This window comes from Acomys minous (assembly GCF_964271855.1).
Source record: "Acomys minous genome assembly, chromosome: 14".
NCBI lineage: Eukaryota > Metazoa > Chordata > Mammalia > Rodentia > Muridae > Acomys > Acomys minous.
In genome coordinates this window covers 8,743,548-8,757,204 of record NC_140496.1, presented here as the reverse complement: position 1 = coordinate 8,757,204, position 13,657 = coordinate 8,743,548, and the positions used below count along the sequence as shown (strand labels likewise).

Below are 13,657 nucleotides of genomic sequence, written 5' to 3'. Positions count from 1 at the left end.
CCGAGTGGGCCAGCTAAGGGAAGATAAGGACCGTACAACTATCCCGGAGCCTCCTGAACCCGCCCTAAGGTCTGTCTTATGGAGCCACTTGGTATACTGGCGCCTGGGATGTGGGCACCAGCAAGCTTCTACAGCGCATGCCTGGCCTGCCTAGGACAGCTGAGATCCGGCCAGGTGGGATCAATAGTCAGGGACCCCTGGTGCCTCTTGCAGCGCCCTCCCGTCCACAGACCCCACCCCTAAGGCGGCGCCCCTCCCTCCTTCCATTCTGTCTCTGCAGGCCCCGCCCCTAAAGCTGCATTCCGCCTCTATAGGCCAGCCCCTCCGGTGAAGCTCCGCCCTTTATCCTGCAGACCCCGCCTCTGGTCCCGCCTGCAGACCCCGCCCCCCAGCCGCCATTGACTGTGAAGGCTTGCACTTCCTTGCCGAGGGATGGCTGCGCTTCGGGCTAGCCCAGAAGCCCCGCAGTGTACGGTGCTCTGGTAGCGGCTTGCAAGCGGGTGTGATCCGGGCCCGCGGGTGCACAGGTGCGGCCCACGCCTCCCTCAGCGCCTCAGCACCTGCGGGGCAGGACCCGGGACGGTGAGTGCAGCCTGGGCTGCGTGCTGGCTCCCAGGGACCCCGGGTGGGGCTCTGCACCTTCATTTCACCTGCTTGCACGTAGCCCAGGACGCAGCTAGGTGTTTACAGACACTATCCGGGAGACTAAAGCGACCTCGGCGCTGGAGAACTCTCTCTAGAACCCTTGGCCTAGAAAAGAAAGCTTCCAGACTGGGAGGAACCAGAGATCTGGCTGGCCTAAGTAGATGGGCGGTTAGGGTATCTATATTTTCCTCTCTGTGACCTTGGGCGGGCCCCTCAGCCACCCGCCCCACCACGGTGTGCCCTTCTTACTGTGGGAACAATGGTGCCCAGTCTCAGACTGCCAAGGTGAACCGAGGGGTATGCAGTAAGTAGATGCCCTTTCCTCTGGGCCTCCAGCACCCCTGGGGACAGTCAGAGAGTCCCAGCATGGGTACAGCCTAGTCACAAAGTTACTAATTCTCGCTGAAAGATCCAGTTGTCTCTTCTTGGGTCCAGGGAGAATGGAACAGAATGCAATGTCTGCAGATTTCCTCCTCCGTGGGAACACTGGAGCCCCCCGGCTCTCCTGATTTATCTCAGAACAGTGTTATCTTATCATATTGCTCTGCTTTAGCGAAGACTCTTTGTTCAGTAGGTAACAAGATGATTCTTCTTGTGGACTCAGCAGAACTGGGGGAAATGTCTTCTTGTAGCCCCAGTCCCAGCGTGTGTGCTACGCCCATACTGGTTTTGTAAGGAAAATGAGGTAACGAAGTAAGACAGACTCATGACAAGACAGACGCATGGCTGCACTTTCCAGCCTTTTCAAAAAGAGGAGCCTTTGAGGCAAACTTATTAAGGGTAGGGAAGTTGTTAGTGTTGATTCTGGGCTGTTTGCAGTGGTTCCCTCGTGACACGCCCCCCGCCCCTCCCACCACAGAGCATATGGGGCGGGAAGCTAGTTCCTGAGCAGATTTTTTTTTCTGAGTCAAACTAAGTTTTAACCTAATCCAACAGGTTTAGTCCTTCCTGGGTGGCCCTTGCTAGTGCCCTCCTAGTCTTTTTTTTTTTGGGGGGGGGGGGGAGGGGAGTTCCAGAATGGGTTTCTCTGTGTAGCCTTGGCTGTCTGGACTCACTTCATAGATCAGGCTGGCCTTGAACTCACAGAGCTCTGACTAACTCTGCCTCCCAGAGTGCTGGAGTTACAGGTGTGTGCTACCATGCCTGGCTCTCCCTAGTCTTCCAAGCCCCCCCCCTCCACCACCACCCCCCCACAAAGCCTGGCTCCTAGGTATTTACAAGTTACTTGGCATGTTAATGCAGGCATCCTGTGTCTCGTCTGTAGATTTGATCAAAAAGGTCAGCAGAGTACGATTGCTCATGTTTGCATTAAATCCCAGGCCTCAAGGCCTGCTTCTTGCCATGGATTCATCCCTCCTATGACCAGACAGTACAGCTTTGGAGGGCAGAGGAAGGAGAAAAGGCCTCTTGGGTCTTCAAGGCAGCCTTGCCATGAACCCCTGGCTGAGGGGTGCTGTGTGCGTTATTTCATGCCTCTTGTTTTCTGAATCAAGAATAAGGGTTATATGGGAGAAAATGATGCCCTGAGGACAGTTTGTACCCATCAGTCATAACTGTCTCTCACCCTCCACTTGAGAATCTGAAAGTGTGACATTGGTCAAGTGTGGGCTCTGTTTCCTATGCTAAGGCGAAGGGCCCAGGTTTGGTGGTCAGACATTAACTAGCATTTTGACGATTGTAAATGTCCTCATCTGCAAAGTGGGACAGTTGACATTAGCCTGGCTGATGTATGGCAGGAGTTAAATGCAATGGCAAGCAGAAGTCCCTTAGCTCGGATCCACACTGGAGTCCAAACTCCAAAATGATGACTGTCATAGCCAAAAGGTAGAGTTTAGATTAAACATCAAAAGGTGGGTGTCGGACCATTGAGATGGCTGAGAGGACAAAGATGTTTGCCACCAAGCCTGACAACCTGAGTCCAATCCCTGCGTCCCATATGATGGAAAAGAACTAACTCTCCCAGGCTTTCACAAAATAAATACATTTAATTTAAGGTGAGGGAACCATGAGCATGGGACACAGACTAAACTCTGTCATGTTCTAGACTTTAGACGATAAAAAGACCTGAATTAAATATAAGTAAAGAAGGTTGCCCCCTGCCTCCAGCCAAAGCCATAAGATGGGCTCAGAATTCCAGGAACTCTGATACCCACCTGAAAAAAAGCAATTGGCCTGTCTCCCGCCCCACAGTTCCCAAATAAAACAGCTTATTTTAAGCATTGGTGTTTGCACACCTTTAATCCCAGCACTTGGGAGACAGAGGCAGGTAGATCTCTGTGAGTTCAAGGCCAGCCTGGTTACAGAGTGAGTTCCAGGAAGGCCAAAGCTACACAGAGAAACCCTGTCTCAAAACAAAACAAAACAACAGCAAACCCTTATGTTAGAAAGCCTCTCATTCCTCTCACACTCCTGTTACTGCACTGTCTGTTCTGCACAATAGGTCTTGAGACTCCACCCTTCAGATTAATAGTATCTACCCTTGTGGTCGAGGTCTCTCTGTTTCCGTTCCTTCAAATTCTCTTTTCGAACTCAGTTCTCACACTAAGAGGCTATGACACCCTAACTTTTCCACACACAGTATTTTGTTCTCGCTCACTCTCCTCCGCAGGACAGTTTCCTTCATTTGCCGACAGCGCTGTCTGCCAGCAGGGCCTGATGCTAACAACCAACGTGGAGTTAATGCTGCACGCTCAGGAATGCTATTCTTGTTGTAGGTCTGAAGTCACTCACAATGGAGGCAAGCAAGCAGATGCGAGTGTCTCGGCCGTACAAGATCAGTGAATCTTCAAAGGTACGTGAGCGGTCCCTCCCCGCCCGTGGCATCGATTCTGATCGCCTCCTCTGGACCGAGGTCTTTTTTTTTTTTTTGGTTTTTCGAGACAGGGTCTCTCTGTGTAGCCTTGGCCGGCCTGGACTCACTTTGTAGACCAGGCTGGCCTCGAACTCACAGCGATCCGCCTACCTCTGCCTCCTGAGTGCTGGGATTAAAGGCGTGCGCCACCACGCCCGGCTCCCGAGGTCTTCTTAACTGTGGCCACATGTGGGTTTGCAGAACGCCTGGCTATAGCTCCCTCCGTTCCACAAATCACCATGAAGGGTGGGACAAAAGAACCATGGGACTTCTGCCTTCATGTGGGGGCTCACCAAGTCCACAGAGAAACCAGCCTCTGGTAGGACTCATCTTCCTGATGTTAAAGCCTCGGGGAATCTCTTCCTTGTCTGTGTCTGACTCCCTGAGACTCCCTGAGTGAATAAGTCTGAGCTCCCTGGGTTCTGGCTACCAGCCCACATTTGCCTGGTTTCTTTAGAACAACCCCCAGCAAGCCAGGAAGGAGTCTGGGGAGAATGACCATCGCCTAGCTGGGCAGGGTGCACATCTGTAATCTCAGCAGCTGAGGCTGAAGCAGGAAAACAAGCACGAGTTTAAGGCTAGCCCTCGCACTAGGATGAGCGCCAGGCTGGCTGGCCAGCCAGAGGTACACAGCAAGACCATCGCTCTCAGAAAACAAAACAACAAATCAGCCTGTGAGATGGTGAACGCCTGTAATCCCAGCACTGGGGGAGGCAGAGGCAGGGGGATCGCTGAGAGTTCAAGGCCGGCCTCGTCTACAAAGTGAGTCCAGGATAGCCAAGGCTACACATAGAAACCCTGTCTCAAAAACAAAAACAAAAACAAAAACAAAAACAAAACAGAAATAGCTGGGCGGTGGTGGCACACACCTTTAATCCCAGCACTTGGGAGGCAGAGGCAGGTGGATCTCTGAGTTCAAGGCTAGTCTGGTCTACAGAGAGAGTCCAGGAAAGCCAAGGTTATACAGAGAAACCCTGTCTTGAACTCCCCTCCAAAAATAAACCCCCAGAAATAAATAATAAATAAATAAAGAGAATAACAATAACATTTTAAGAAAGAAAAGAAATATTAGGGTTGGGGATGGAACTCAGTTTGTAGACTGACTGCTTGACTGGCATGGAATGCATAAAACCCTGGGTCCAGCCCCCAACATTGCATATTTGGTACACAGTAGAACATACCTGTGATCCTAGCACTAGCAGAAGGGTCAGAAATTAAAGACTGCTCTCAGGCTCATAGCAAGAGAAGGGAAGGCTAGGCATGGTGGCACATGCCTTTTCTGGCACTCAGAAGGCACAGACAAGTAGATTCCTAAATTTACGGCCAGGGCTACACAGAGAAACCCTATTTTGAAAGACAACAGACAGAGCTGGGCATGGTGGCGCACACCTTTAATCCCAGAACTTGGGAGGCACAGACAGGCGGATGGATTGCTGTGAGTTCAAGGCCAGACTGGTCAACAAAGTGAGTCTAGGATAGCCAAGGCTACACAGAGAAACCCTGTCTCAAAGAAACAAGAAGAAGAAGAAGAAGAAGAAGAAGAAGAAGAAGAAGAAGAAGAAGAGGAAGGTGGTCTTCCCACTTTAAATGATTTAATTAAGGAAAAAAATCCCAGCTGGACGTGACTGCATAGGCTTTTACTCCCAGCACTTGAGACAGAAGCAGGCAGATCTCTGTGAGTTTGAGGCCAGCCTGGGTTCAGATCTAGTTCCAGACAGTCAAGGCTACACAGAGACATCCTATCTGGAAAAAACAAGCAAGCAAGCAAAAAGCTGCTTTTCCTTGTATTGAGTCTTTTTCTTGCCCTCCCCCTTTGCCTTTCCCCTCTTCGCACCCCTTCTCCTCCCCCCCTTCGTTCTGTCTTGTGGACAGCACACAATGAGCCCTGAGGAGGATGCCATTTATTCCTGCAGTGCTGTCCGTGGGTTCTCAGCCTAAGATCAGAGAAGCAGCATCAGACAGGTGGTGATAGCTGCAGACTCCTGAGCAATGGATGTGGGGGCAGGGCTGGGGGCAGTGAACCCTGCATTCTGTTTTGTTGTTTGTTTGTTTGTTTGTTTTTTCAAGACAGGGTTTCTTTGTGTAGCCTTGGCTGTTCTGGACTCACTTTGTGGACCAGGATGGCCTCGAACTCATGGAGATCTGCCTGCCTCTGCCTCCCAAGTGCTGAGATTAAAGGCATGCGCCACCACCGCCCGGCTGAACCCCACATTTTGTAAGACAGAAAGAAGGCTGCCACCCTTCAGGACCTCAAGCATAGCAGCCAGAGTCTCAAATGCCCGCTAGGCCGTCCCATTGATTTCCTAAGCCTAATTCTAAATGTGCTCACTTTGGGGGCGGGAGAGATGGCTCAGAGGTTAAGAGCACTGGCTGCTCTTCCAGAGAGGTCCTGAGTTCAATTCCCAGCAACCGCAGGGTGGCTCACAGCCATCTATATCCTCTTCTGGCCTGCAGGTTTTCATGCATCAGATACATAAAATAAATAAATAAACAAACAAATAAACGTGCTCACTTTGTTGTCAGGTGAGGGAGTCAGGTTAGCAGAGCTGGAGTCCTGACTCAGGCCTGTCTGGTTTTAGGGCCTTCGGCCTGGGGTGTGTCACGTCTCTGATGGGAAAACATTTACAAAACATCTATCATGACCTAGAAGAAGGAAGAAAGGAGAGACTGAAGGGAAGAGAGAAAAATGTAAACTCTTAGACTCCTGGTTATAAAGGAGAAAGATGACAGAAAGCAGACAGTTTCTTCTTGTTGTTGTTGCTTGCTCTTTTTTCTTTTCTTTTCTTTTTTTTTTTTGGTTGTTGTTGTTTTTGTTTGTTTTTTGAGACAGGGTTTCTCTGTATAGTCCTGGCCATCCCAGAACTCCTTCTGTAGACCAGGCTGGCCTTGAACTCACAGAGACTTGCCAAGCAGACAGCTTCTGGAATTACATATAGTAGGGCTGGCTAGACAGCTCAATATGTAAAATCACGTACTGCTCAAGTCCGACAAACAACCTGAACTTCACTCCTAAAATGTACAGGATGGAATGAGAGACAGCTAGCTGTATTCTGACCTCAACATTCCTGGATTCAACTTTATAGACCAGGCTGGCCTCGAACTCACAGAGATCCTCCTGCCTCTTCCCTCCCTGAGTGCTGGGATTACAGGCGTGCTCCACCACGATCTGCTCACTACCTATTTTATTCGTTTGTTTTGTCTTATTTGAGATAGTGTCTCTATATAACAGTCCTGGCTGGCCTAGAACTTTCTAGATAGACCAGACTGACCTTGACCTCACAGAGGCCCACTAGCCTCTGCCGCTTGCATGATAACACTATAGGCATGTGCCACCATGCCCAGCCAAATTTTTAAAACTTATTTCAGGAGGATGGGAGGGAAGGAAAGAAGGAGACACATGCTCTTAGTGTACCCGTGATGCTCTGATGTTTAACTTCGATGTCTCGTTCCATTTTATCACAATTGTCGGTACCTCTGGGGGCTGACCGTTTGATCCCTGCAGGCCGTGGGTGGCAGGCCTGTGCCGCCCCCCCCCCATCTCCTGATGCCCCCCTTTTTTGTGCAGGTGTACCACTGGGCTGACCACTCCAGCACAGTGCTGCAGCGGCTAAATGAGCAGCGGCTGCACGGCCTCTTCTGTGACGTGGTCCTTGTGGTTGAAGAGCAGCAAGTACCAGCCCACCGCAACCTTCTGGCTGTGTGCAGCGACTACTTCAACTCCATGTTCACACTGGGCATGCGCGAGGCTTTCCAGAAGGAGGTGGAGCTGGTCGGCACCTCCTACGTGGGACTCAAGGCCGTGGTGGACTTCCTCTACAGCAGCGAGCTGGAGCTGGACGGCAGCAACATCGACTACATCCTGGAGACGGCGCACCTGCTGCAGATCTGGACGGCGGTGGACTTCTGCTGCGAGTACCTGGAGCAGGAAGTGAGCGAAGATAACTACCTATACCTGCAGGAGCTGGCCTCCATCTATAGCCTCAAGCGGCTGGATGCCTTCATCGACAGCTTCGTGCTGAGCCACTTCAGCACGCTGTCCTTCACGCCTGACTTCCTGCAGACCGTCTCTGTGCAGAAGCTGTGCTTCTACCTGAGCAGCGGCCAGGTGCAGCACACGTGGGAATATGACCTGCTGCAGGCGGCTCTGCAGTGGCTCACACAGCAGCCAGAGCGCGAGGCGCACGCCGGCCACGTGCTTGAGAACATCCGCTTCCCTCTCTTCCCCGAGGACATCCTGCTCCAGCGCGTGAAGCTGGCCATGTGCTCGCTGTTGCCCAGCGAGGCCAACTTCGAGGGCTTTGTGGAGGAGGCCATGCAGTACCACCAGAGCCTGGTGGCTCAGCCTGTCCTGCAGACCAAGCGGACGGTGCTGCGTTCCGAGGAGTGCCTGCTCTTCGTGGGTGGTGAGGTCTCGGAGCGGTGTCTGGAGCTGAGCGACGACACCTGCTACCTAGACACCAAGAACGAGCAGTGGGTGAAGGAGACATCCCTGCCGGCCCGCCGGAGCCATCACTGCGTCGCTGTGCTGGGGGGCTTCATCTTCATTGCTGGTGGCAGCTTCTCCAGAGACAATGGAGGGGATGCGGCCTCCAACCTTCTTTATAGGTATGACCCCCGCCGTAAACAGTGGATCAAGGTGAGATTAAAGCAAATGAATTTGTTACTCTTGAGGCCTCTTGGCAGTTCGCTAATTTCACCGTGGCTTTCCAGTTTTGTTCTGGGCTTTGACTACTGCCCTGCTTCTGAGAGAGCTGTGGTGATAAAGTGATGGGTTATACCATTGCTGCCCTGCCCGTACCTACACCTGGGTAGGGGTCAGGGAAGGCCAAGCAGCATTCTTCTGATGGAACCTTCTGCCCTGGTGGGAGCATTCTGTGTCTGTCCTGTGTCCAACACAGTGGCCATTGGCCCTGTGTGGCCGTTGAGAGCTTGAAATGTGGACAGTGTACATTTTCAGTCTTATTAATTGTAACTAACAGATGCTAAGTGCTAATGGCTGTTCCAGGCTCCGTGACAGGGTTCAACCCAGCAAGGGCCCCAGGCCTTAGAGCCTCTCTTGGGAGTCTCTTGTGGAGAGGTCTTGGTAGTTATTTTGAGGAAGCAACAGAACTCAGCACAACCCAGGGCCAGCATGGACCTCACACGCCAGCCCCGTTAGCACACCCTAGCTGAGTGTCTTAGTCAGGGCTTCTACTGCTATGAAGAAGACATCATGACCAAGGCAACTCTTGCAGAAGCATTTAGGGCTGGAAAAATGGTTCTCAGTTAAAAGCATTTATTGCTGGTGCAGAGGACCAGAGTTCAGTTCCTGGCACCCACATGGTTGCTCACGAACATCCCTGACTCCAGCTCCTGGAGATCTTGTGGCCGCTTTTGACTTCCGTGAGCATAAAAGCATACATACATACATGCAGGCAAAACATCCATACATGTAATATAAAATAAGTAAATAAAATTTCTTAAAAGATTTATTTATTATTTATATAGTATTCTGATAGTTATAAGTCACCATATGGTTTCTGGGAAATGAACCAGACGTATATATAAGGGCAGCCAGTGCTCTTATCCTCTGAGCCAAGAAGGCATTTAATCCATTTAATCGGGGGCCTTGCTTGCAGTTTCAAAGAGTTAGTCCATTTTCATCATGGCCAAAACAGACAGGCGTAGGCTTTTGAAACCTCCAAGCTCACCGCCCCCCAGTGACACACCTCCTCCAACAAGGCCACACCTCCTAATCCTTCCCGAACAGTTCACTAACTGGGGACTCAGCATGCAAGTGTATGAGCCTATAGGGGCCATTGCCCTGAGCTAGTAAATTCTCAGAAGTTTCAGGCTGGCTCCTTGTCACATATGTTTGTGGCCTTGTAGGCCCACGAGGGTGGCAGGCGGAGTTGATTGGCATCCAGATGGCTGAAGTGAAGTGATGCCTCTGTGATCACCTCTTCAGACTGCCAGCCATGGAAACCCACCTTTATGCTCACACCTCTGTGTAACTAATCACCTAGGTGTTTGCTGAACTTAACACCAGCCAGGCACAGTGGCTCACACCTGTAATCCCAGGATTTAGGAGGCTAAGACAGGAGAATTGCCACAAGTCTGAAGCCAATTTGGGCTATATAGTGATACAGCCTAGACTATAGTTGAGGCCCTGTCACAAAATTGAAAACAGAGGGCGGAGTGTTGTGGCACACGCCTTTAGTGCCAGCACTTGGGAGGCAGGTGGGTTTCTGTGAGTTCGAGGCCAGTCTAGTCTACAAAGAGAGTTCCAGGACAGCCAGGGCTATTATACAGAGAAACCCTGGAGAGAGAGAGAGAGAGAGAGAGAGAGAGAGAGAGAGAGAGAGAGAGAGAGAGAGAAACAACAACAAAACCAAAACAACAACAACAACAACAAAACCAGAATGGATTCCAGGTGACTCTAACCTGGGCCAGCAAGATGGCTTAGCAGATGAAGAGGCTAGCCATGGAAGCCTGGTGACTTGAGTTTAGTTCTTGGAGCCCATATAAATGGAAGGAGAGAATCAGCTCCCCAGGGCTGCCCTCTGACTTACACACACACATGCCATGATGGCATGCATGCCCTCTCCCCACCACATACAAGCTTTGTAGGCTTTCCTGAAAAGCTGGTGGCAGAGGCTGAACCTGTGGTCTCCTAGGTTTTTATCAAGACTGGAGCTCGTACACTCAGGAGTGCCACTTTCTGGCTAGTGAAATCTCAGCCGGAGTGTGCCTCAGTGGCAGGGTGTTGTCCCACATGCTGGAATCCCAGCACTCTGAACAGCCATCTGATGGGGGAAGAAGGACTTTGTTTAAATATTTTATTTCATATAGGCTTATCTATTTAATTTTATGTGTACGAGTGTCATGCTTACATATATGCCTGAGCACCATATGCATGCCTAGTGTCTGCAGAAGTCAGAAGAGAGCATCAGATCCCTTGGAGCTAGAGTTATGGACAGTTGTGAGCTGTCACGCGGGTGCTGGGAATTGAACCTGGCTCCTACATAAGAACAAGTGCAGCCAGGCACAGTCGTGCACGCCTCTAATCCCAGCACTCAGGGAGGCAGAGGCAGGCGGATCTCTGTGCGTTCGAAGCCAGCCTGGTCTACAAAGTAAGTCCAGGACAGCCGAGGCTACACAGAGAAACCTTGTCTCATTCATTTCTTGCGTAATGCCAGGCCACAAGGTTGACCGTGTGGCCTAACGAGTTTAAGGAGGTGTGTCCCCACACAACTCTTAGGAATTTGAGTGGAAACATCAGGGGTTCTCAGAATTTCCCTCAGTAGCGCCCCCTCCCCCTTTCCTCAAGTCCAGGCTCCTCTCTCCCGGTCATCTGGCCACACTGTCTGGCCTTCCTGGGCCATTCACTCTGTGGACACAGTTAAGGAGTATGGCACTAGGGCTTGGGAAGGTAGCCTTCACGGTGTCTCACCGTCCCAGGTGGCATCCATGAACCAGCGCCGCGTGGATTTCTACCTGGCCTCCATTGAAGACATGCTGGTGGCTGTCGGCGGCCGGAACGAGAACGGAGCTCTGTCTTCTGTAGAGACCTACAGCCCCAAGACCAACTCCTGGACCTATGTGGCTGGCTTGCCGAGGTAATGAGGGCTTAAGGCAGGCAACCGTGTACTTGTGTTTGCTGTGTTCATAGGTGTCCTGGCTTCTTCATAACTGGGTGTGCATGAGGGGCTGAGGGTGGTTGCCGCCATGACAAGCACCCCCCAGTTTCCGAGTTGACTGGGGCCCTGGGGTTCAGAGAGTGAGGGTTAAGTTGGGATGGTTAAGTGCCTTACTAGAAGACCCTGCTGGGTGTAGGAGGGAGTTCAGAGAGGCAGGGGCCTTTCCCCACCCGTGTTCCATTCTCTCACTTGCAGAGTGGGTACTGTTGCACAGCCTGGGGAAATTTAGACACCATCTCCCTGTGACCTCCTCATGTGACCTCCAGCAGGCAGGGAGCACCCCAGGGAGAGTGGCACACCCCTCCCCCCGCCCAGGTCTGCAGCTGGTATTGAATCACTGAGTGTGGGTTGTGTCATGGACTGCCGAACCCGCACACCATCTGTTTACCATCCTCAGTTGCACCAGAGCCCAGTCTGGCCATGGGATACACTAGGTATCTTGGGGACTTTGTCCCCCAGAGTTTGAAGGGTTGGAGCGAGCCTGTGTTTTAAAGTCACAATTGGGCCAGGCGTGGTGGTGCACGCCTTTAATCCCAGCCCTCGGGAGGCAGAGGCAGGTGGATCTCTGAGTTCGAGGCCAGCCTGGTCTATAAAGCAAGTCTAGGACAGCCAAGACTACACAGAAAAACCCTCTTGAGACAAACCAAAAAAAAAAAAAAAGAGAGAGAGAGAGAAAGAAAGAAAGAAAGCTTGCATCACAGGTCCTGCCATACTTTTTTTTTTTTTTTTTTTTGTCTCTTTTTTCCACTTTGATAATGTTCGGTGGAGTCAGGCTTTCAGAAAACTGGCCAGAAAGTGAAGTACTCCCATGGGCCTTCCCTGAGGCAGGGGCCATTTGTTGACTCACATTCTGTGCCCCTCTCCATTGACAGCTGAGGTCCAGAAGGTGTCCTTGGTTTGCCTGCTCCATGCTTTTCCCCTCAACCCCTCATGACTTCCTGAGAAGCAGGCTGCCGTGCCCTGAGCTCTTCTGTCTCCCCCCACCCACCATCCTCTCTGCAGGTTCACCTATGGCCACGCGGGCACCATCTACAAAGACTTCGTGTACATCTCTGGGGGACATGACTACCAGATTGGCCCTTACCGCAAGAACCTTCTGTGCTATGACCACCGCACGGATGTGTGGGAGGAAAGGCGGCCCATGATGACAGCGCGAGGCTGGCACAGCATGTGCAGCCTGGGCGACAACATCTATTCCATCGGAGGCAGCGACGACCACATGGAATCCATGGAACGCTTTGACGTGCTGGGCGTGGAGGCCTACAGCCCACAGTGCAACCAGTGGACTCGCGTGGCACCGCTGCTGCAGGCCAACAGCGAGTCGGGCGTGGCAGTGTGGCAGGGCCGCATCTACATCTTGGGGGGCTATAGCTGGGAGAACACTGCCTTCTCCAGGGCCGTGCAGGTATATGACCATGAGACCAACAGGTGGAGCAGGGGGCCCGACCTCCCCAACGCCATTGCAGGCGTGTCAGCTTGTGTGTGTGCCCTCAACCCAAGGCTGGAGGAAAAGAAAAAGAGGAACAAGGACAAGCGCCAGGACCGAGGTCAGTGACCCCGAGGCACTCGCAGAGGCGGCCACACCCACGCCACTTACTCTCTAGCAGTTTTTTATACTTTTTTGATTCCTGATATTTCTATGCCATCAAAGTAATTACTAATTAAATATTCTTCACAATTTTACATATTATCTCGTCTGAATACTTATGTACTTGGGCCCTCATATCTGCACGGGCATTCTTCCCAGGCCATGCACTCCTAAAGGTCCCTGCGACTGTCCCCGCCAACAGTAGCTGCCTCACAGGTTATATGGAAATGTTTGTAGTGAAACTCGAGGTCTCTAAGGTCTGGCTGGGCTGCCCCAAACCTGACCAGACTTTCATACAGACACCCAAGCTGTGCCGAGGGCCTGGAGCGGAGGCCAGTCCAGAGACGTAAGATGTGAGCAAGTTGTTGCAAGCAGGACCAAGCACATCTGTTGTTCATTTAAAGACATGGGGACCCCCAAGCTCCCTGGGCAGGCATGTGAGCAAGACCCGGGGACTCTCAATTTTCTTGCTGGTAGTTACATAGTAGCCTCCATGGTGCCATTTTCCATGGCTGGGAATCTTTGTGAATTTCATGTAGGTCATTAAAAAAGGGGGGGGGGGAAGCAGCACTGAGGTGTCTATGTGCTTCTGTAGCACGAGCTGCCTGCCTCTTGTCACTGTCATAGCGAGCTCCCTGAATCTACCTTTCTTTTCTCAAAGGCAGCCCTGTAGGCCCCTCAGTTGTTTCTCTGGGCTGGCCCAGCATCAGGAGCACTGCACAAATAAGTGCACTGGTCCTCAAGAAGGTGGCTGAGTTCCTTCCCCTTCCCCGGCTCTAGCCACTGTCCTGGCCCTGCTGGTGGCTGCTAAGTGGGTCTACCATGCTGGGAAGATTGTTTCTCCATTTCTTTCCTTCTTTCTTTGAAACAGGGTGTCTCTCTCTCTCTCTCTCT

General features: G+C 51.7%; 1 protein-coding gene across 1 annotated transcript; it reads left to right on the top strand.

Moving 5' to 3' along the window:
- Positions 1–383: 383 nt before the first annotated feature.
- Positions 384–12,858, top strand: KLHL36 (kelch like family member 36). The gene is made up of 5 exons (XM_084757882.1): positions 384–582; positions 3,360–3,436; positions 7,062–8,132; positions 10,937–11,094; positions 12,178–12,858. Exons 2-5 carry the CDS (start codon positions 3,377–3,379, stop codon positions 12,728–12,730), a joined length of 1,842 nt encoding a protein of 613 aa, XP_084614008.1. The 5' UTR covers positions 384–582; positions 3,360–3,376; the 3' UTR covers positions 12,731–12,858.
- Positions 12,859–13,657: the final 799 nt, after the last annotated feature.